This window comes from Girardinichthys multiradiatus, chromosome 17, assembly GCF_021462225.1.
Source record: "Girardinichthys multiradiatus isolate DD_20200921_A chromosome 17, DD_fGirMul_XY1, whole genome shotgun sequence".
Taxonomy (NCBI): Eukaryota; Metazoa; Chordata; class Actinopteri; order Cyprinodontiformes; family Goodeidae; genus Girardinichthys; species Girardinichthys multiradiatus.
Genome location: NC_061809.1, coordinates 4,311,259 through 4,332,831, shown reverse-complemented (window position 1 = coordinate 4,332,831; position 21,573 = coordinate 4,311,259). Strand labels below are relative to the sequence as shown.

The following is a 21,573-nucleotide window of genomic DNA, read 5'->3' as shown; positions in this document are numbered from 1 at the left end:
AATATCCATGATTTCTTCGCTGCTTCTTTTTCACTCAAGTTTAGGAAGAAGGTCTGTTTAAATAATTTCAGTAATCACTGATTCCCTTCCGCTGAAAGAGTAGTACTGAATGGTTGTTTCATCATTGATAGTTTCTGCCCACCTTAATGCTTTGTCTCTTAGTAGATCAATGACGTACAAAATCTTGCTTGCGGTGTTCAGAAAAAAGTGGGGAGAGTGCCAGAAAAGAAGGGTGCATTGCATTTCTTGGGGTCCCCAGAGAATGGTTCACGGGGAGGTGAAATTATTTCACAAGCAGCTGGTTAGGTCTGGATTGAGCTGACAGAGGGCCGGGCCGAAGGAAACATGGAGCAGGGTTAGTAGGGAGACAAGGAGACAAGGAAACGTGGAAACGACATCCTGGACCTGGTAAGTAATGTAATTAACAATTTGTTGTTGTTTCAGGGGATGGAGAAGTGACTCATGCTGTCTGAGTAATATGCCTTGGTGGGAAATGGCACTCTGTAATTGTGTCTGGATGGTGAGATTGTTCTGTCATATGGTTAATTAAATGACTGTGAGTATGGGAAACAATCACAGAGGCAGAATAGCAATTTAACATGTTTATTGAAGCACAACAGGGTTGAATCAGAACACCGGGGTCTGGGTTGGCACTGAGGAAGAGAGGTGAGAGGCTATTGTTTGTTTGGATGAATTCAATGTAGGCTGTGCAGGACAGGAGTGAGACTAGCTCACTGTAGACGGTGGACAAAGGCTTGTTGGGGGAGGTAAGTTCCCCTACAGAGGCTGAGTTTGGCAGGAGTGGCACGGGGGTACTCAGTTCTGAATCTCTCTTTGTATGATCCTCTGAGTGGCAGCACTTGAGCAGAGTGAGCAGTGTTGGAGGGTGGACAGGCAGGCGATCAATATTTTGGAGTTTTCAGGAAGTATTTTCTGATTCATAGGGCAGGAGACAGGAGAGGAAGGGAGACTCATGGCAGGATCGGCAGGGAGGAGTTCCAAGGAGCTCGCCTGCGCAAAACACAAAGAACAGGGGCATAGAATGCAGGACAGGTTAGCAGAGGAATCTAATCTGTAAAAGGCAGGAACAGAGACTCGGGTAAGAGCAGGCTCATGAAACACAGAAGAACTGCAGACAACGCTCAGGTTACCACGCTGGCAGAGATAACGATCGGACGCCTCTCTCTTGCTTCCTGCTCCTAAAGAAGCCCTCTTGATTGGGGTCAACAAATAACACCTGCAAAGCTGCACCTGCCAATCACACCCTGTAGGGAGAGAGAAAAATCAGCACAAACACAACCTCCTACACACAACCTCGGTGGGTACGACAAATAAACCCATAAAAACCACACTTCAAACACCTTAAACATGAAAATGATCATTGTACCCATATCAATGTTCAGATACAGTCTAAGCATAATTGTCCTTACCATTCAAGAACAGCATATTCATTAAAAAGTAAAGCACAATCATCTGTCATAATCAAAGCTATGAAATGTAGCGCTCTCTCACAAACAACAGACCAAACAGTCTTCTCTGTTGGTGAAACAGAGACTTCTGCAGCTTTCTTATCTGACGCCCTCAAGGCCTTCGACTGTGTGCCTCACCATTACTAAACACTCCCTGCAGGATGGAACTGGAAATAAGAGTCTGGATGACCTGAGGAGAAGATGAAGAGTTAAAGTGTTACATAATTTAGCAGTGCATAAAAACGTAATAACAGTTGCAGGTGTAAACTATTTATAACCACTGACAGAATAGGGTGAAAAATACATACCCCATACATCAACCTGTATTGCTAACATAGTGGTAAAAGGTTATAAAACAATACCATTTTCAGTACCATATCTAACTTGGAACCAGAACATGCTCAGGTGGGGTGTGACGTCATTCCCTGATTTGAAATCTGACTAAGCAAAGTTACTGTAAAAGTCACAAAATAACAAGGCCACATAAATAAATAACAAATAAATAAATAAATCAAATAAAACAAATAAATCACATAAATAACAAGGCCACATTCTAGAATTGCGCCGCTCAAGGTGGCAGCAGGTTGGAGTAGCTCTGTTACTTTTGATTGTGATTTATTCTTTTTTGGGAACTATTCCTCTTGTGGTGGATACAGTTGATTTTTTTTGGATGACTGTCCACTCCAGTGTCGGATGCTGTGCAGCTTGGAGGATTTTTCTTAATACTTTCTATTTTTGGACATTTGTTATGATGCATTGCCATGGCAACGAGGTTGTTTCTTACAACCGGGAGCAGCTGATTAATATCTCAAACGCTCAAATAATACTTCAGCTACAACCCCAAATCCCTGATGAGTTGAAAAGGAGAGGAAGGGAGACTCATGGCATTGTGGATGCAGAGCAGGAGCTAAGAGAAGAGAGAGAAGGAGGAAGTTCAAACCATCTCTTCCGTCGATTTTGATGGGCAATGTGAGATCGTTGGGAAACAAGTTGGATGAACTCCAAGCCCTACAAAGGACCCAGCCAGAGTAGCGGGCATGCAGTATCATGTGTTTTACAGAGACATGGCTGCAGGATCATATCCCCGACTCCAGTGTCTCTCTGTCGGGCTTTTTAACCATACGAGCAGACAGAGATTTAAAGAGGAGCGGCAAATGTAAAGGAGGTGGACTGGCAGTACTTGTGAACAACAGATGGTGTAATCCAGGACATGTTACTGTGAAGTGTCATCTCTGCAGTCCAGATATTGAACTGTTGGCAGTAAGTTTTCGTCTATATTATTTACCCAGAGAGTTCACCAGTTATTCCACCTTCCGCTGTTGCTGACACTGCATGTGATGCCATCAGCTCAGTTGTTGCTAAGCTACAGACACAAAACCCCAATGCTTTTGTGGCAATTTCTGGTGATTTTAACCATGCTTCACTCTCTGCTACACTTCCAACGTTTCAACAATTTGTCAGCTGCTGTACCAGAGAAAACAAAACAAAACTGCTCGAAAATATAAGCCCCTTGTTCAGAGGCAACTTGTAATAAAGAGGACTGTGAGAAAATGGTCACAGGAAGCTGAAGAAGCTCTGCAAGGTTGCTTTGAGGCTACAGACTGGGACGCACTGTGCCAGCCACATGGAGAGGACATCAATGCATGACTGAGTGTGTAACCGACTATATAAACTTCTGTGTGGATAACATCATCCCCACCAGAACCGTGAGATGCTTCCCCAATAATAAACCTTGGATCACCAGTGACCTGAAGGACCTGCTTAACAAGAAAAAAAGAGCCTTCAGAGAGGGAGACAGAGAATTATTGAGGATTATACAGAAGCACCTCAGCCCTAGACCCTTCTGCTTCTACATGTTTGCCTTCAACCATATCAGAAGATGCTGATGCTTCCTTTGCTTCCCCCTTCCACCTGTGTGTCTCAAGAAGTCAGGTGAAGAGACAACTGGAGAGACTGAATAGGAATAAGGCTGCAGGTCCAGATCATGTCAGCCCTAGAGTCTTGAAGGCCTGTGCAGAGCAGCTCTGTGGGATTCTGCAGCACCTCTTCAACTTTAGCCTGGCCCAGAAGAAGGTTCCGGTGTTGTGGAAGACCTCCTGTCTTGTTCCCATTGTTCTCCATGTCTTGTTCTCACCCATCAGTCCTCAATGACTATAGACCTGTTGCCCTGACATCTCACATCATGGAGGTCCTAGAGAGACTCCTGTTGGCCCACCTGAGTAAGCAAACAGTAAACCATCAGGACCCCCTTCAGTTTGCTTATCGCTGTGGAGTTGGAGTTGAAGATGCCATCATACACCTGCTTCAACAAACCCACTGTCATCTGGACAAAGCCAGCAGCACTGTGAGGATCATGTTCTTTGATTTCTCCAGTGCATTTAATACAATCCAACCTGATTTGCTTTGTCAGAAACTCCAGAAGACTCAGGTGGAGGCCTCAACAATCTCCTGGATCAAAGACTACCTGACAAACAGACCACAGTTTGTGAGACTGAAGGGTTGTGAGTCTAACCAGGTAGTCAGCAGCACAGGAGCACCATTCTCTGTACTCTCACCATTCCTTTTCACTCGGTACACCTCAGACTTCCAGTACAAGACAGACTCTTGTCATCTGCAGAAATACTCGGATGATTCTGTAGTCGTGGGGTGGATCAGAGATGGACAAGAAGCTGAGTACAGGAAGGTGGTGGACCGCTTTGTGGCATGGTGTGGAAACAATCATCTCATTTTGAACGTGACTAAAACAAAGGAGATTATTGTAGATTTTCAGAGAAACAGGAATAAGTCAAAAACTATTTCTATCATGGGAGAAGAAGTGGAGGTGGTGGAGGAGTATAAATACCTCAGTGTTCACCTGGACAACAGACTAGAGTGGAGATGCAACTGTGAAGCCATCTACAAGAAGGGACAGAGCAGACTGTACTTCTTGAGGAAGCTTAGGTCCTTTGGTGTTTGCAGCAAGATGCTGGATATCTTCTATAAGTCTGTTGTGGAGAGTGTGATCTCTTCTGCCAACATCTGCTGGGGAAGCAGCATCAGAACCAGGGACTTAAAAAAGCTCAACAAGCTGATAAAAAAAGCTGGCTCTGTTCTGGGGACTCCTCTGGAACCTCTGGAGATCATTGTGGAAAGATGGATTCTTCATAAAATGAAGAACATTATGGAGAACCCTGAGCATCCTCTTCATGAGACTGTCCTACAACAACAGAGTGTCTTCAGTCAGAGGCTTCTTCAGATCTGCTGTAAGACGGAGCGCTACAGGAGATCCTTCCTGCTCACAGCCATCAGCATCTACAATGGCTCTTTGAGGAAACCTTCATAATATGAGCTATAACAACATTTAATTTCTCTTTGGGATTAATAAAGTATTTTTGAATTGAATTGAATTTAATTGAATTGAACAATGACCATACATGGACAGACAAGAGTATAATATTTGGCACATTTCACTGGGATATGGTTTTGTTAGTCATGATCTCATGCTATAAAGTGTTGCTGGCTTAAGTGCTTTTGAGTTTCCTTCATTTTGTATGGGCTGACAAAGCAGCCAAGTGGCCAGTTTCCCAAAAACAGCTTAGGAATGTGTCCAAGAAAACAACAAAGGCTCTGAGGTGTAAACAAAGCTTCCAAATTTCACAGATACCAATTAACTAACGCCTGATGGCATTTCTGGGAAGCAAGCAGAAACCACACCCCACATCCCACAGAGCTACTCCTAACATCCAGATCCCAGTTGTTCTAGTCCACTTTTCAGACATTTTTCTTTCTTCATGTTCTGATGCTGCCCTCCAGTACTCAGAGATTGAAAAAGCAAACTGACTGGACTTGCAGGTATGCACTTGAAAACTAATTCAGGGTGCAACTGTAAGATAAATGGATATATACTGTATGTCCTATTTTTTTTTTTGGTGCTTGTGCGACCAAAAATTACCTGCCTACCACCCCACCAGCACCTTCAGATCACTGAGCAGAACTGGTCTGGTATTATAAGTTGTTATCAGCATACAGGACGTGATGTCATTCCTAGATTGAAGTTTGGACTTCAAAGGTAAATGGCATGTAGCAGAGATGATGGACTTGTGTTGGTGGCCAGGGGAATATTCTGTAGACCAGGTAATTGTGTTAGGTGGTTTGTTGGCATTCAGTGATGTTCATGAAGAAAAATTATGTGTTGATTTTAACAGTCATGTGCAAATGCACTTTGCAAAAATGCTCTCGTTTAAAATCACAGAATCTATTAAAATACTGTAAATGTATTTTACAGGTGCTGCCTGCCTGTCTCTGCCCCAGGAGGGAAGGGGACCACCTCCTGGGTCCGATGGCTGGTTGCCCCTAGGGGGTACCGGCGCCTGGACCTGGGAGTATAGTGTATGCATGGGGAGTGTGAATAAGTGTATGACGTCCATTGTTGTTTGTCTTTACGTTGGGTGCGAGTGATTTTATGTGTATGCATGAGGGTGGGAGTGGGTGATTGTGACTGTGAGTGCCTGTTTTTTGTGTTGGAGTCTCTGCCTGCTGGTGTACTTGTGGTTCTCGGTGTCCGGGGCCGGGTGCTTTGGTGTGTGCTGGCTCACTCCCGGTGGCTGCTTGCCGGGGCCTGGACCCCTGGGCTCTGTCAGGCCTCTGCTTCGGGGGTGGTGTGTCCCGGGGTCTTGGGTCTCTGGGTCCATGGCTGGATCTGCTCGGGCGTGGACGGTTGCCGGCGGAGCCTGTGGGCTCGTCGCTGCGGCTCCCTGGGCCTTCTGCATTGTCGCTGCTGGGTGGCTCCCCCGGGACTCTCCACTGCTCTTCTCTGGGGGGATTGCGGTAGTCCCGGCGGTGGTTCTCCTGGGGTTCCTGTGCTTTGGGGGGCCTTTGGATGACTGTGGCTCGGATGTCCTCAGTGTCCGCCCTGGGACCACGGGGCAGGTCGGTGGGTCCTCAAACTCCCTATTGCATATTTCTGTGGAGAAACCTTGTATACAAAAGCGCGTCCACACTCATACTCACAGGTGTTAAGCTTCAGGTGTTGACAGATACACAGATGTTTTATATTGGGCTGCACCTCTCACTAAGTACATTTTACATTCATAAATACTGTGTGCTATTTTGTTAAAAAAATAAATAAAAAATAAAAAAACAGCTGCAGGTGTATAAGCAAGCAGGGTGTAATCTTGTATTCTCTTCATTCTTCTTTCTTTCCTCCACTCTTTCCTTCTTTTCTCCCCTTTTTCCCTTTTGCCCCATCTCTCTCTTTTTCAAGCTTCCGTTTTCCTTCTCATTTCAGTCTCCGTGTCCGTAACAATTGAAATATTCCCAAAGACGTTTATCATAAAGTTTCTTTTATAAATATCAAGCAGAGCTTTAAAGCATTAGCTGTGATGCTCTGCCTGTGAAAGTAAATATGTTGGGCAATTTCTTGGCACTCAGACAACAATTCTGAGCAATACTCTGCCGGACAGGACACGGTAAAAAACACTGTCATTTCATTGAAAGGTCATTGTTTGCCATAAAACCAATTATATGTAGTGGGTTGCACCACTCAAGTGAGCTGGAGGGTTCTGCATGTGTCCATGTTTGAATTCTCAATAGTCTTTCTGGAGCTTTTAGCAGGACCAGTTGATGGCTTCTCATTCACTCTGTCTGTCTGCCTGACCATGAGATGTCAGGAAGATAAACTTTGTCTAAACTGCACCAATCAGCAGGGATCCTCCTGTTCACCCTATGGAGAATCGCATGCATCCTTGGATTTGATAGAATACATATTCTACAATAGCAGAAAGTAATTAGCAAAAAAAATATATAATACCCGTTGAACTTCTTCAGAGTTTGTCACATTGTAACCAAAAACATTTTGTTGTGGGGGTTATGTTATAGACCAACACAAAGTAGTGCATACTCAAAGACAAAACAGTTTGGTAAACTCCCTCTGCAATGCCAGGTATACAAAACACTAAACACAGATTTATTAACAACAGTTTTTAGCAATGCAAATTAATGTCATGTTGAGAAATACAGTGTTCACATTTTGTCACATTACTTCCAGAAACATTTCATGTAGAGTAGTGCCTAAAAGGATAATGATGCATTATTCAGTCCAGCATGTGAATCCTTTGCAGAACCACCTTTCAATATAAATACAGTGTTGTACATACAGAGCTTAAATACCTGAAGCTCAGTCAGACTGGATGAAGAGCATTATAAAGTCACAGATTCTCAATTGGATTTAGGCCTGGACTTTGACTGGGTCGTTCTAACACACGAAAATGCTTTGATCTAAACCATTCTACTGTAGCTTGGAGTATGAGAGGGTGTGTTCAGAGTGGAATGCCTTTTTCCCTCCTCACATAGCTTTTTCAGTTTAGAACTAAAAAGCTCAGTTTTGAGTGTATCACCTTCTTTGCTGTGTTCCTTACATTACCTGTAAATATTCCAATATGGAATCAGGACTTCTTACGGCTTTATATCAACTATGGCCTTATTCTTTTCTTTATTCTATTCTTCTATAAATGCCATATTTGCTCAAGTAAGAGTCAACTAATAGTTGTTGTGTGAGCAGATTCTCCCACCTGAGCTGCAGATCTCTGCCAGAGTTACCAGAGATCTCTTGACTGCTTTACTGATTAATGTATGGCCTTTTATTAATAGCTTTTCAGCAGAGCCAAATTCATTCCATTTTCAGACAGTGCATCTGTAAGTTTGAGATTTTGTTTTATAGCTTAACTCCAGTTTGAAACCCCTCCACAACTTTGTCCCTTCTCTACCTGCTGTGCTTCCTGATGCTTTTTGTTCACAAATTCTCTAAACATCCTTTTGAGACCTTCAAAGACCAGTTGCATTTATACTGAGAGTCTGTTACACACAGTGTAATGATGTAAGTATGGTGTGTTTGGTTTTCTGAAAACATAGCACTGTGATTTATGGTAAATCACTACTTTGGTCTCCTCAGCATAAAGAAGCTTGTTTCAGAAGTCTTGTGGTTCACTGAGATATAACTTTCCAAACCAAAGTAATGCTGCCATATTCTTTTTAGAGAATAGAGGCGTCCTCTTGGGAACCAATCCAGACAAGCATCTGCTTTCTCTCTCAAATCCCAGTGGAATTCACGAGGGTGTACTTACTTTTCACACAAAGTTGTTCCATTGGGACTTCATCATTGTTTTAATGAATAATGACAGTGTGGAATCTGGTGTGTATGCATACATACGTATGGTTTTATTTAAATAACTTTAGCTCTTACAAAATCATATTTATTATGTGACAGTATATGATTGGGATGTTGGGGTAAATGCTGATTAAAATGTCGCAATATGGATTGATGATCACTTTGTTCCAGGGAAATATAAAGATGTTTTCCAAGCTGGCCTGTACACACTCAGTGTTTAGGTATTTCCTAAGAGGACCTTGCCAGCTAAGGAGAGAACCAGTCTAAGCTCAGTGTGTAATTTGTGTAGAGTTACAGTTCTTTCCAAATTATATTGTATTTAATGCTCAAGACAGTGATAGGCAAATTGTCACCAAAGCACCAAAAGCATTTTGTTCAATCTGGTACAAAACTAAGACAGCATTTCAGAATAGGAAAACATCATACAGACAGTTATATGTGGGGAGGAAGTATGAAGGTCTGAGGTCGTCTTTCTGCTTCAGGATGTAAATCAGCATGCCATCATTTATTGTAACCAAGAATTTTAAATCCAAAGGAACTCAATTTAAATCTAATTGATTTGCTGTGGCATGACCTTAACAGACCACTCAAAATCCCTCCAATCTGGCGAGGAAGACTAGGTCAAACGTCCTCCACTTAGATGTAAAACGGTCAATGCAAGTCATTACAAAATGGAATGGCAGCTGTTGCTGCCAAGGATAGCACAAACCTTCCTTAATAAATTATATTCTTATTTAAAATTGCATTTTTATTTAATCAAGTTATTTATGTTTAATAATAAATTTTGTTTGATGATCTGGAACATTTAAGTGAGACAAAAAAGCAAGTACAGCAGAAAGATTCAAGAGGCAAGTATTGTTTCATTGATCTGTATTTGCAACCTTCTTCATTAATTTGATAAATAAAAATACTGAGAGAAAGCTTAATAATTTATGGGAATATCTTCAAATTCGCTTTTTTTATGGTAAAACTCTGCACACGTTGTAATCCTGATCAGTTGTCATTAGGGTCCAACAAAAAACATTTTGTGTAAGACTGGAATCCCCTAATTGCTGTGGAAACTAAACAGGAGGAAACCTTGTGCAAATCTGCCATGTGTCAAATGTTGTTTCTTTTTCCATTAGGCAGCATAAACATCTCGCTGTGAGTTTCCACCAGGTCAGAAACCACAGCAATAAGTCACCTATACATGGAGTCACTTGACCAAATCCTTCAATAAGTGACAGTCTTAGGGGATTTGCACTGCTTTCTCACCTCTCATCACCTGCTAAGACATGAATTGAATACTATTATCACATTTTATAATAGTATTCTGATTTTTAAAGTTATAAAGTTAACAGAAAGCCTCATTTTAAATCTAAGGAGATAATTTACACTTCTCTGCAACAGTTTCTGCTGGCAGACATGCATCCAGGGTGGACAGTATGACATAATAATGTCTTTGGTGTATAGTATTTGTGTATATTGTCATCTGCTGCAGCTCTTTGTCAAGCAAAGGCCGTGATCAAAATCCATCTTTTGCAAATTTATTGCTGAGATGAACTCCAGCTCAACTATGACTCTAAAAAGAAGCTCTATAATGTTTACTTAAAAAGTGCATTGTCCTCTTTTGCTTATTGGTTCTTATTAAAAAACAAAATTTGAAAATCAAGTATAATTTACAATATTTTTGGCTGCATGCAGCATTGAAGCAACTTCTTAGGATCTACATAATTTTGACAAGAACCAATTGGTACCAAACCTTTCAATATGTGATGCAAGGCAGAATGAGGCAGTGAAAGACAACTGTTTGTAGCAAACATATAAATATCACATACTGAAATGTTTTGGCAATTAACTGGACTAAATTAATTAAGCACAGTGTTGTCAGGAAATGATGCAAATGAACACTACATCCACCTTCCAAAGCATTTGTCTCCAAGAAATATGTCAAAAAGGAACATTTCTCAAACCTGTCAAGGGTTAACACATCTATTTGTCCCTTCTTACCTTTCAGCCCCCTCCCCCTTAATCCCACCTCCCTCTGAACACCAAATCCCTGTCCTGCTTTTGGTCAAAGTCCCTCCATCATTCATTAACCAGGTGCCGTCATACGAGTGTGGATGCTATCAGACCATGTCCTGATCTCTTGATCTTTCATTCACAATGTTCTGTGTCCTCCATTAGACGTAATTATGTAATGATTGACTTTAGTTGTGACATTTGAGTCGGTGCAATTGAGGCATGGAAATATGGAGGGCAGTCAAAATGAACAATAGGAAGAGGTATCACATACTGTAAGTCTTTACAGCGCCTTGCAAATTCAATCATAACTTTTACAAATTTGGTCACATTGCAACCACAAACCTTAATGTATTTCATTGGGATTTTAGGTGGTGAAAGGGGGGTTAAACGCGCAACCCATGTACGGAAGCCTCAGTCCTCGACGTAGGCTGTTGTGGGATTAAATCCCGATCCGTTGATGCTTTCTGCACTCCCTTACCACACACTTTCCAAACCATTTCCTGTCTAACTACTGTCAAAAAATACTTTGAAAAAATAATAAAGGCCACTAGAGTCTAAAAATAACTTCATGAAGTATATCACATGCCATCTCAAGGAAATTAAAACTGATTAAAGGTGCTGTGGTCAAAGGAGACCAAATTGAAACTACAAGCAAAATACTATTTATGGGGAAAAAAATAACACTGCACGACACTCTAAACATCCCATTTCCACTGTGAAACATGGTAGTGGCTGTATTATGCTGTGGGAATGCTTTTCTTCAGTAGGCACATTTTTTATACTTGGAAGTAAACCTATTAGAGGCTGCAAAAGACTTGAGACATGGGTGGAGATTCACATTTCAGCAGAACCACGACCATAAACATACCGCCTGAGCTACAATAGAATACCTATTGTGTGTTAAAATGGCCCTGTCAAAGTTCAGACCTAAACCCAGTTTTATTTGTACAATCTTAAAAAAGCAAATGTCTTTTCCTTCAACTTCAAAATCATCTTTATAGGTAACATGAAAAATATAATAAGTTTATGCACAAACACTTAAAATATACTCAGCACTCTGTCACTCCACAGTATAGTTCTTTATTTTAAAGACTGAAGAACATGGTGAAACAGTAACATTTGAACTACAGTCAAAAACATATTTCCTACTGTGATAAGGAGCAATGGAAACAAAAGATAAATAGTTCTCGATGACATTTAGGCATTGTCATACAAAGATAACTTAAATCCTTAAATACATACATTGTATAAATAGAACAGCATAATATATATTAAAAGGTTGCACTCGACAGTCCTCCTCACGCCACATGGGTGCACATATATCTTTGCAGACATTCATAGATAATCTAACAAGGCAACTTTTACAGGAAGCACCTCATCCTGCCATCACTAGCTCTTCAACATTGAGATTCAAGTTGTATGGATAACCTTGAAAATGCTGTGCCTGTTTTCTATCGGCTGTGATGCAGTTCGCTAACACAACTCCATATGACGCAATGTGTGACGTCCCATAAACATACTCTCAAAGCAAAACAGTGATAAGGCTAGCAGTTCAAACTCACCAAACACAGGGTGGCTGAAAACATACATTTTTAAAAAGTAGAGAGATGTTTTTGGGTTGGTATTTCAAAAGCCGTTTAATGATCTGTCACGAGACATTGATTAGCTTCATTACGAGAGAAAGGCATGATTTACCTCGGCAAGCCGTTGAACAGATTAGATTGAAGACTAAGCTGGCTATTACCATTTGACCTCCTGTCTAAATGGATTACAGCCAGGATGAAAAAAAATAAACTGAATATGGAAAAAATAAAGACAGCGGAAAATACAATAAGACAAAAATAAACATGCTCTCATATCATGTGGGTCACATACTGTAAGGCCACTCCATTAGTCAAGTATTTCCAGGTATTTGGTGAGATTTAACTAATGCTCTTTCAGGATTTCTAAATTTTTAAACGGAAACATAGTAAACTAAATATCATACAATAATAATAATTGCTCCTACTTAAATAGTACCCCAACAATACCACATAGTTAAGTCTTCCATTCTAGATTTAATAAAATATATACTTGTAATGCTAATAGAGATGCACCAATCAGACTCCTGCTGGCTAATATTGATTTCCAGGTTTTGTTGAGGTCTGACCTGCTGATTCAGATTTTGAATCATTCCCTGTTTGTTTCAACCTCCAAGCACTCAGGGTCCATTAAGGGAAATCAGGCTGATTTTACCATCTGGCCTATTTATTGGTGCATCTCAAACTTATGAGATTAGGTTATTATGGTGGGTGTGGAAACTTTAGTAGTGGTAATGTGATACAATGGCTAGCTCTAGGATGAAATCCTTAGCCTCATGATGGACTGGCGACTCATACAGGCTGTTGCTACTTGCCCATTCATAGCTGGGATAGGGCCCATCTGACAACCCTAAACAAGATTAAGTGGATATAAAAACGGAAGGCTGGGTAATTGGAAACTTTAAGACATAACAAATTATAACATGGTAGTGAAATAAGATCTTTTTCCCCAGCAATTTTTACTCCATCATCTGCCCACCATTTTAGAGACAGACAGAAATAAAAGACAACAAAATGTTGGGGCATGCATTTTTGTTGGTGCTAGGCTATTTGTGTTCATATTTAAAACTGGGCACTGTTACATCTAACATTTTGGTCAGTGTGGCTTTCATTTCAAACCCACTTTGTAACACCACATTACATAGTTGAAAAGCAAATCTCAAAGTATAAGTTTTACTAGAGTATTTTACTTATTTCTGATTTTGCCCACTGCATCTTTGCAGTGGATTCGACTTGGATGACATAAACGACTAAAAGAGTTTAGCTTGTAAACTGTTGAAAACTGGAAGCGCATCATGTGCTGGGCCACAAAGCTGTACAATGAAGAGGGTTGTTGCAATGTAAATGTTTACAAAATGTATTTTTTAAATCTCTAAAATACTTTTTTTTGGCATATGGTGAGTAAGCATTCAAGCAATGCAATGCTAATCTTACTATAATGTTCACCTTGCCACTTTTTCAACTATGTGAAGCACAAAATTGAAAACAGATCTTTTCTGGACTCAGTAACCAATTCCTTGTATGCTGACTCTCTTCATTTCCTTCGTAGGGTGTTGAAGTCTTAATTCACAATGTTTGATTCTGTTAAAAGACCCTTTTGGGAGTGATCTCAAATTCAAAAATGAATCCAGAAACATAAAGTCCTTCTGAGGGATGAATTCCTAGTTCAGCTACAAACGTCTATAACTATTATGGTGATCCCCAAGTTCACATCTTAACTGCGTATGAACTTCAAAGCCGATAGTGAGGTAAAAGGGTTAATTTGGCTGCTGAAAAAGTATTCAGAAGTACATTGATTTTGACAGGTCTCCAGCACATGGTGCAACTTCTAATCCATATTAGGGGCTTAAGTGTATGATCAGGGAAAAGCAAAATACTATGCTATGGGAGTCGGTTGGCAACCAGAACTACACCAGTGGAGGGCATTGAAGAGCCTTGGAGTGGATTTGGCCCATTGTGATCTTAAAATTAACCTTAAAAATTAATCAATCAAGTAAACAGTAAAAGGAACAGACTTCTAAAATAGGTCAGGATATCTGTGGACTAAATACCTGCCTAGACATGCTTTAGGTGCTGCCTGGCTCATCCATAACTATGAGGGCTCCTTGTGTCTACGGGGGATGAATCTTTCTTGCCGTTCTTACCAATGAGCTGATAAAGACGATGGCTGAAGTTCTGCATATGGCATGTTCCTAGGGCACAACCTCTCTTCAACTGGGCATGCTGAGAGTGGTTTTTGCCTCCTCTCGAGTGACCACGAGATCTCTTAGCCCTTCTCTTGATCTGAAAAGCCTCAGTGACCTGTGCCCATGTCAGGCTAGGAGGGGCCGTCCTCACGCCTGTTGCCGGTGGGTGCCGCGGGAAGCTTGAGAGCCATTTTTGAGATTTGTTTGTAGCTGGAGATGTTGAGACACTGTTTGACTTTCCATCTGATGGAGGGGAGATCTCCTTTTCCTGGCCGATAGGTTCGTTGACATGATTCAGTCTGAAAAGACAACAAAGAAAGCTGGTTAAAGTGTGTTCTTTTCGGTTTCTGTAATTTGAGTGTACGTTTGGCTTAAAATAAACAGCAGCGGAAGGACAAATGATAATGAGCAAAAAATAATACAAAAAATTATTTTCAAGAAAAAACAGTCACGTAATCAGTATCAACAATGTCCAAAAACACAACACCTCAATGCAGTAGTGGCAAACATTAAATGCAGACATCCACAGCACAAAGCAACACTGCAGCAGTGGCAGCCTCCTCAAGCACTATGATGCATCGTGCCAAACCACAGAAAATGCAAAGGACTAAAGGCTTAAAGACTTCTTAGACAAGGACAATGCCTCCTCATGGGTGGTTACATTGCTACCCGTTTTCTGTATTTGCTAAGTCCTGTAAGTGTATTGGGAGTGAGGAGGCACTCTTTAGCTTTTTCTAAGGGATCCCAAGGCATTCACAGTCCAAAAAAGATGATATAGTCCCTACATCAACTTCTGTGTCTGCCCTAGGACTAGAGATGAATACTGAATTTGGTACTTTTATAGGTACAGACCGAATTCCGTCGGGGCTACCAAGTACCTATTTACGTAAAATCAAACGATACCATGTTTCGGTACCATGTTTCGGTACCAGTTGCCACTGGTACAGTGACAAAGCATGGCTGATAGAAAGTGCTCGAAAGTATAGCTCCACTTTTCAAAATGCGATGCAGATTACGCTGGCTGCAATATTTGTGACACAAAGTGCAAGACCAGCGGTGGGAATACTTCTAATCTGAACTGTATTGGTTCAAATGTGAAAGGTACCCATCTCTGCCTTGGGCCCTCTCCCAGTCAGACGTGTTACGAAAACCTAAGGGAGGCATCCTGATCAGATGTCCAAACCACATCAACTAACTTCTTTCAATGGGCTACTTTTCTCAAAAATCCCCCTTGATGATAGAGCTCCCCATCCTTTTTTTAAAGCTGAACAGAGCCATCCAAAGTCAAGATTATATCAGCCACTTGCTTCTTTGGTCTTGTCCTTTTGGTCAGGTTTGGTTGTGTAGGTCTCCACCTGACTTCTAGTCTCTGTGTATGATTTTTGTTTCGCTTTATTGAAACAGGGCATCTTACAGAGACACGGGATCTCAAGAGACCTGACAAGACTTGTTTCAGGTTTGCTGAAGGGCTCCAGGGAAAACAGCAAAAATATAAAGTCAATCAGTGGAGTTTTAACTGTTCTTGTAGTGAAATTGTGCATGGTAATGACTCCTGTTAAGTTAAAACTGGTATTTTATTTTAACCGTTATTTGGAGATTGTATTACTTTTCAGTGATCCATGCTTAAAACGTGGACATTTGGACAATTTCTCTGCTAGGAAGGACATGGTCAACAAAGCCATCATGTACTGGCCTCTCGGTAAACAGTACAAACAGATCTACCATCTGTTCATTGTTTGAACAAGAACGTTTCTTACAACTTGACCAGGCAGTTCATCAGTAAAAGAGTCAAACCCCTAAGCATCTAACCCATCACCACTGATAAAAAATTGGATGGGGGACAAACAGGAAAATCTCTGCACCTGGCAGACATGGAGTAAACCTATTGAGATTTTAATGTCAGCAGCACTGTAGCAAGTATGTTCATAATGACATTTGACTACTACACCCCAGCAAATGCATCAGATGTTTGCTTTTCCATCTAAAAGGAAAATTAAGCACCGAGTTCTCTGTGGCAGACACCACAGCTGTTCTAAATATAACATAACTCCATGTGAAATGCTGACTTGTGTTGATTCAACACTAGCACCCAACCTTCACTCTTGCTGAGAGGCTGAAGGCTGAGCTTGCTTTTAGCCATTGTACAGTAGGTTTGGCATTCCTCTCCAATATGTGAAGGCTGTGATTTACTCAGCCAAACAGGTACTGATGAAGACCTTTGGACCAAATAGGAGGCTGTTGAAGGACAGACAGTTGCATAATGGGGCGCCAGAGACTGGCAGGAAATATTTTCAGGTCAGACTTGGTGTGCCATGGAGCCACATCACCCATCTAAACAGTGGGACTTTTATTTTAGTTACTGGATGCTTGTTTAGTGTCTTTCTCCAGCTGCAATCACCATTGCATCTTGGCATTGAAATTATTTTCATTGTGGATTTACATTGGTAATATTTTATGTGACTCATATACTGATGCCATTTTTATACAAAGACAGAACTGTAATCTGTGGTGCTGATGATTCTCGCCCTGTGGTCTTGACAGATGAAGTAAAAAGTTTAAATAGTAACTAGCATAGAGTAGATTGCAGCCAGTGAGTAAAAGAGATGAATCCAAAGGCATCTCTGAAACCCTGTAATAAATAAACTAAACATTTAACCACGTCAGCTGAGCTACCGCTACATGCCACCTCTGTTTTCTGAAACAATTGCTGCTCCTCTTACACACACTCACAGCACAGATGTAAAGTCATGCCCCTACAAACAGTGAGGGCTTCCATGTGGTGTGGAAAGCAGCTCTTTATGAATGCCAAGGTTGGAATTTTGGTCTAAGACGATAATCCAGAGTGGAATTCTCTGCCTGTTTGGTCGCTGCTTTCGCGCTCCTGAACTATAACTGCTCAATCGGACCCACAAAAAATGGTTTCACTAACACAAATAGCCTCAGCTAAAATCCTAGTATAATAATAATACAAATTAAGATCTATTAAATCTGTGCAGAGTATATCTACACAGACAAAAAAGAATGTCAGAATGTCACCCTGTGTGAGGGTAATTCTATCTCTTTCTCAGAAGGTCTGTAGATCACTCCGTCTATGTTAATGATTTAATAGAGAAAAACATGGCATCATGCAACCTTGCAGATGCTTAAACAAACCTGGAGCACAACATAAGCACACAGACTCATTTGTCATGTTATTGTACACTGATGCAGACACAGCAGGGCCCAAATGGGTCCAACTGCAAATCTGCTTGGCATGTCTTTCATCTGGAAACAATGAGTTGTTTGCCACTTCTGTAATCTGAATTGCAAAGTGCTTGACAACCAAAGCACCATTTAACTTGTTTGGTTGCACATCCCACTTACCCATCTGAGAAAAGATTTGCTGAACAAACAGAAAATAGGACATTATCTTCCATCTAAACAATGTGAAAAGGTAGTAAAAAATGTTGAAATGTGGGTGAAAGGTGGCTGGAGTTGATCAAATGGGCTAATTAGGCCAGTTTTTCAACATCTCTGTTTGTTTCATCTGAAAGGGAGCTATTAGCCAAAAGTCCAGTTTTTTACACATTTTTCTGGCCTAAGAAAAGACAGGGACTATTCAGCCTTTAAAAAAACATCTAAAAGATGTCCAGTGTTTAGAGAGTATTTTCTCTTAAAAAAAAAAAAAGGTTACTTCAGAAGAAAAAAAAGAGGATTCATTGCATGTGGTCAGAAGAACATGCAATCTCTCCTAGTGTGGAAAGTTCTGCATTGCCACGACTTCATTGCAGGGTTTTGGAATTACCTTATCAGGCTACAGAGACACAACGTGGACAGAAACAGAACATGGAAGGAATGACAGAAATCCAAGTTCAAATCCACTCAGCGTCTAGCAGGCGAAAGAAGTGTAGAATAGTTATGTCTGTTATTATTCTTCTGTCAGCGTGTGATGGTAACAGGACATCATTTGCTCAGTTGAGTTGGGAGTAAGAATTTAGCGTCATAATAAAAAAGCAATGTAGGAAGATGAGGAAAGGGAAAGCATCCAAGGAACAGGTGGACTGGATGGAACTGCAAAAAAGATGTGCCTTTGGGAAACAAGGAGGGACTAAGACTCTTTTGAGGGGATTACAGTGCTGGGCAGGTGAAGGCTTCAGCAGCAGGTGTTCAGCGCTTGGTCACAAACATCAATAAGAAATGAGAGGGCACTGTGTGATAATGTTATGCTTCCTACAATGTTCAATTATCAGCACAGAAGTTAACTGCTAAAAGATTATTATTCTGCCAATCACTCTTGCTTTATAGTGTCGAGTGTGTGATGTATGTTTAATTATTTGGAGATTTTTCTCTGACTTTTCTTAGTTCTTTAGTTATCACATAATAAGATATAAAAGAAAAAAGAAAATTCTCTAAATTTATTGAGTATTTTAATTATCTCCAAGGTTTATATTTAGGTTTTCCAGTGACAAAACCTTGTCATTTCCAACTTGGGTCAGAGATTTTATTTTAATTGAGCCTTTGCTGGTTTCTGCTTTCAAAGTATACAAAGCTTTTAAAAAGATGCAGTTTCATAAATTAAATATTTCCCATCAAAGCATTTCTACAGTTTCAATTCCTTCTAATGAGAAGCAGGTGAATGAACATAGTTATCTCCAGATAGATGGAGCATAAAAAAGGCAGCTTATTACGCTTAGGAGAAAGATAGATTTAGCTGTTTGGAAGTATTTCTGATTGAGAAAAACACACATTGGGAAACTAAAGAATGCCACCCATTACTCTTACTAACTGTTCTAAAACTACCGCTAGCGAGCCATTTTAATGAAAGCAATTAAACAACGGAAAAATCTTTTTTGCTATAATGAAATAAGTTAATTCTTCTGTCTCACTTCTTCAAACTTTATATGACTTGAAAATCTTTTGCCTTACTCTCTCATAATAGTCAATGGTACATGAAGATGTCTGTATCAGTTTTTAGTTGCTTTGATGATTCACAAAATGGATGGAAATATAGAAAAAGTTGGTTATGAGGGAAAATGACAAATATATGTCACAGAGCACAGATCAAACTCCACCAGTAGAGAGCACCCTTTACACTCATTTATCTATATTAATTCACATAAGGTATCCGCTGTGATGATATTGCAACACCATAAGTTGGCTGACCCTGCTCACACAATAAAAAGGGGGACACTGGCTGTTTCTAAGCACACAGGTTGATTTAGAAGCTATTGCCTAATCTCTTTTGGCAGGGCTTTCGACTAAAACCCCTGCGGTTTAAAAAGGGCGGAAAAGAACAGGTGCCATTCATTTTCACAATAGTCCATTATAGAGCTCCATTCATACAAACTGGTTTTCCCACCTTGTATAAGCGCTGGGTGGTCAATTCAAATAAGACCTCATATAAATTGTCACTCATGTGAAAGTGTTGGGGATTTAAAGATGGAGGAAGAAAATGGAAAAACTGAAAAAAAAAACATACAGATTTACTATCCAGTGCACTTTGACCTAAAACCTGGAAACTGGTCCCGGTTACAGTGAATCTGCTTTAAATTGTAGAATTTTGGAAACGGTTAAATTATTATTATTTTAAGTCAAAACTAATTTAAAACCATGATCTCAAAAAACACTAGAAAACTTTTTCACTACTTCTGTAAGCGGAATGATAATGCCTTCCAGAAGAGATAACAGCAATAAAATATCATGAGGTCACAAACACTTCAAGATTTCAGATACAATACAATAACAATCATTAAATTTGATCAAACGGGGGTTGTCTGTTGTGTTCTTTTAAGCATTTAAAATTCCTGTGTTATTTTAATTTTGCCAATCGTGTTAATAAAAGAGAAAATGTTTTTATTGGATTTCTAGACAGCCTTTGACCTTGTGGAATTCATTATCTGTGAGCTGCGCGAAATAACAGCAACAATCTACAAACTCTCACCCTCATGTGACTCGTCAGACACGCTGGCAGAAAGTTAGACTTAACGAAACTTTAACAATTAAGCTGAACTAAAAAATGACACCATCTCTGTATCACCAAACTGGGAGAAAATGCGTGTTTCAACATCTACAATTAAAAACAAAACCATAACAGAGCATTTAGTAATTTGTTCATACAATTTCATGAGATCCCAGCTGTGACAGTTCCAACTAGACGTACAGCAGACAGGGGCGTTCATTTCATTTTTTTTCCCCTTAGCCAATATGGGGGGACTTTTTTTCTAGTCTTAGAAAGTTGAGAAACAGTAGTAAAGCATTATTAGCCGGTGGTAAAGCTTGTCTTACCTGTTTGCGTCAGGACGCTCCCCGGCCGGTGAAGCCGACAGCTGCCGGAGGGAAAGCAGGCTGATGCAATACACGACAAGCGGGAGGAAGGACCGCATCTCCGGACAAGCACTCTCTGTGTAACTAGGAGGGAGAACAATAAATAAAATAATAATAATAAAAGGTTGAAGCTGGGTTCAGATTTCCAACTGTGGCAAATGAAAACTTTAAAAGAAAGTAAGAACAAAAATGCAAAAAAGTTTTTTATGCTAAAAGACAAACGTCAAAACATGCATTTAAATAGGCAGATTTTCCCCTCTAATATAAACTGAATGTCCCATTAACTTTCTGCTGAAAAACTGAAATAGAAAATCTTTGTCTGAAAAATTACCTGAATACATATCCACTCATTATCAAAATGAGGTATGTCTTACCTTTAAGATAGAGCTCAGATTATGGATTCAGTCAAAAGTCTTCTTATTCCCATGAATCCAATCCTGTTGGTCAAGATCAAGTTCTAGTGTGAAGCTGAGTGCTGACTGACATAGTGGATTTAAATAGAGAGTGGGCGGAGTTTCAAGTAACCAGTATTTCACATTCTTGAGAAAATTTACCACTGTGTATAGCTGGAAGCAAAAAGGGATGAGCTCAAAAATGAGAAAAACATTAAATGTAGCTGAAAGCACATTAAAATAGTTATCCCTGATGAATAAGTAAACCAAAGTAACAGTTCAGCCTGCTGTGTCAGAAAAAGCTGCTCTGGTTTTAGCATTAGGCAGAGGTCGATGACATTTTCTTTCATCAGAGGCATACATTTCAAAATCTCTGAAACATTTATTTAAAAGTTGCATTATCTGACAAGCTATACATTTTCTTTTTTTATAAGCCTACCCAATCATTTTCTATGGGAACATGTATTTTTAGAAAAAAGTAGATTTAAAATTTAT

General features: G+C 40.2%; 1 protein-coding gene and 1 long non-coding RNA gene across 2 annotated transcripts; both read right to left on the bottom strand.

Annotated features, from left to right (window-relative positions):
* Nucleotides 1-595: 595 nt before the first annotated feature.
* LOC124883356 lies at nt 596-2,050 on the bottom strand. Its single transcript, XR_007042173.1, has 3 exons — nt 1,431-2,050; nt 1,152-1,265; nt 596-1,011 (listed from the first exon to the last, which is right to left on the bottom strand). It is a non-coding gene; the product is annotated as an uncharacterized LOC124883356 (long non-coding RNA).
* Nucleotides 2,051-14,279: 12,229 nt separating this feature from the next.
* Nucleotides 14,280-20,745, bottom strand: adm2a (adrenomedullin 2a). Its single transcript, XM_047390527.1, has 2 exons — nt 20,648-20,745; nt 14,280-14,682 (listed from the first exon to the last, which is right to left on the bottom strand). The coding sequence occupies exons 1-2, from the start codon at nt 20,743-20,745 to the stop codon at nt 14,280-14,282; spliced, it is 501 nt and encodes a 166-aa protein (XP_047246483.1).
* Between the last annotated feature and the right edge of the window lie 828 nt (nt 20,746-21,573).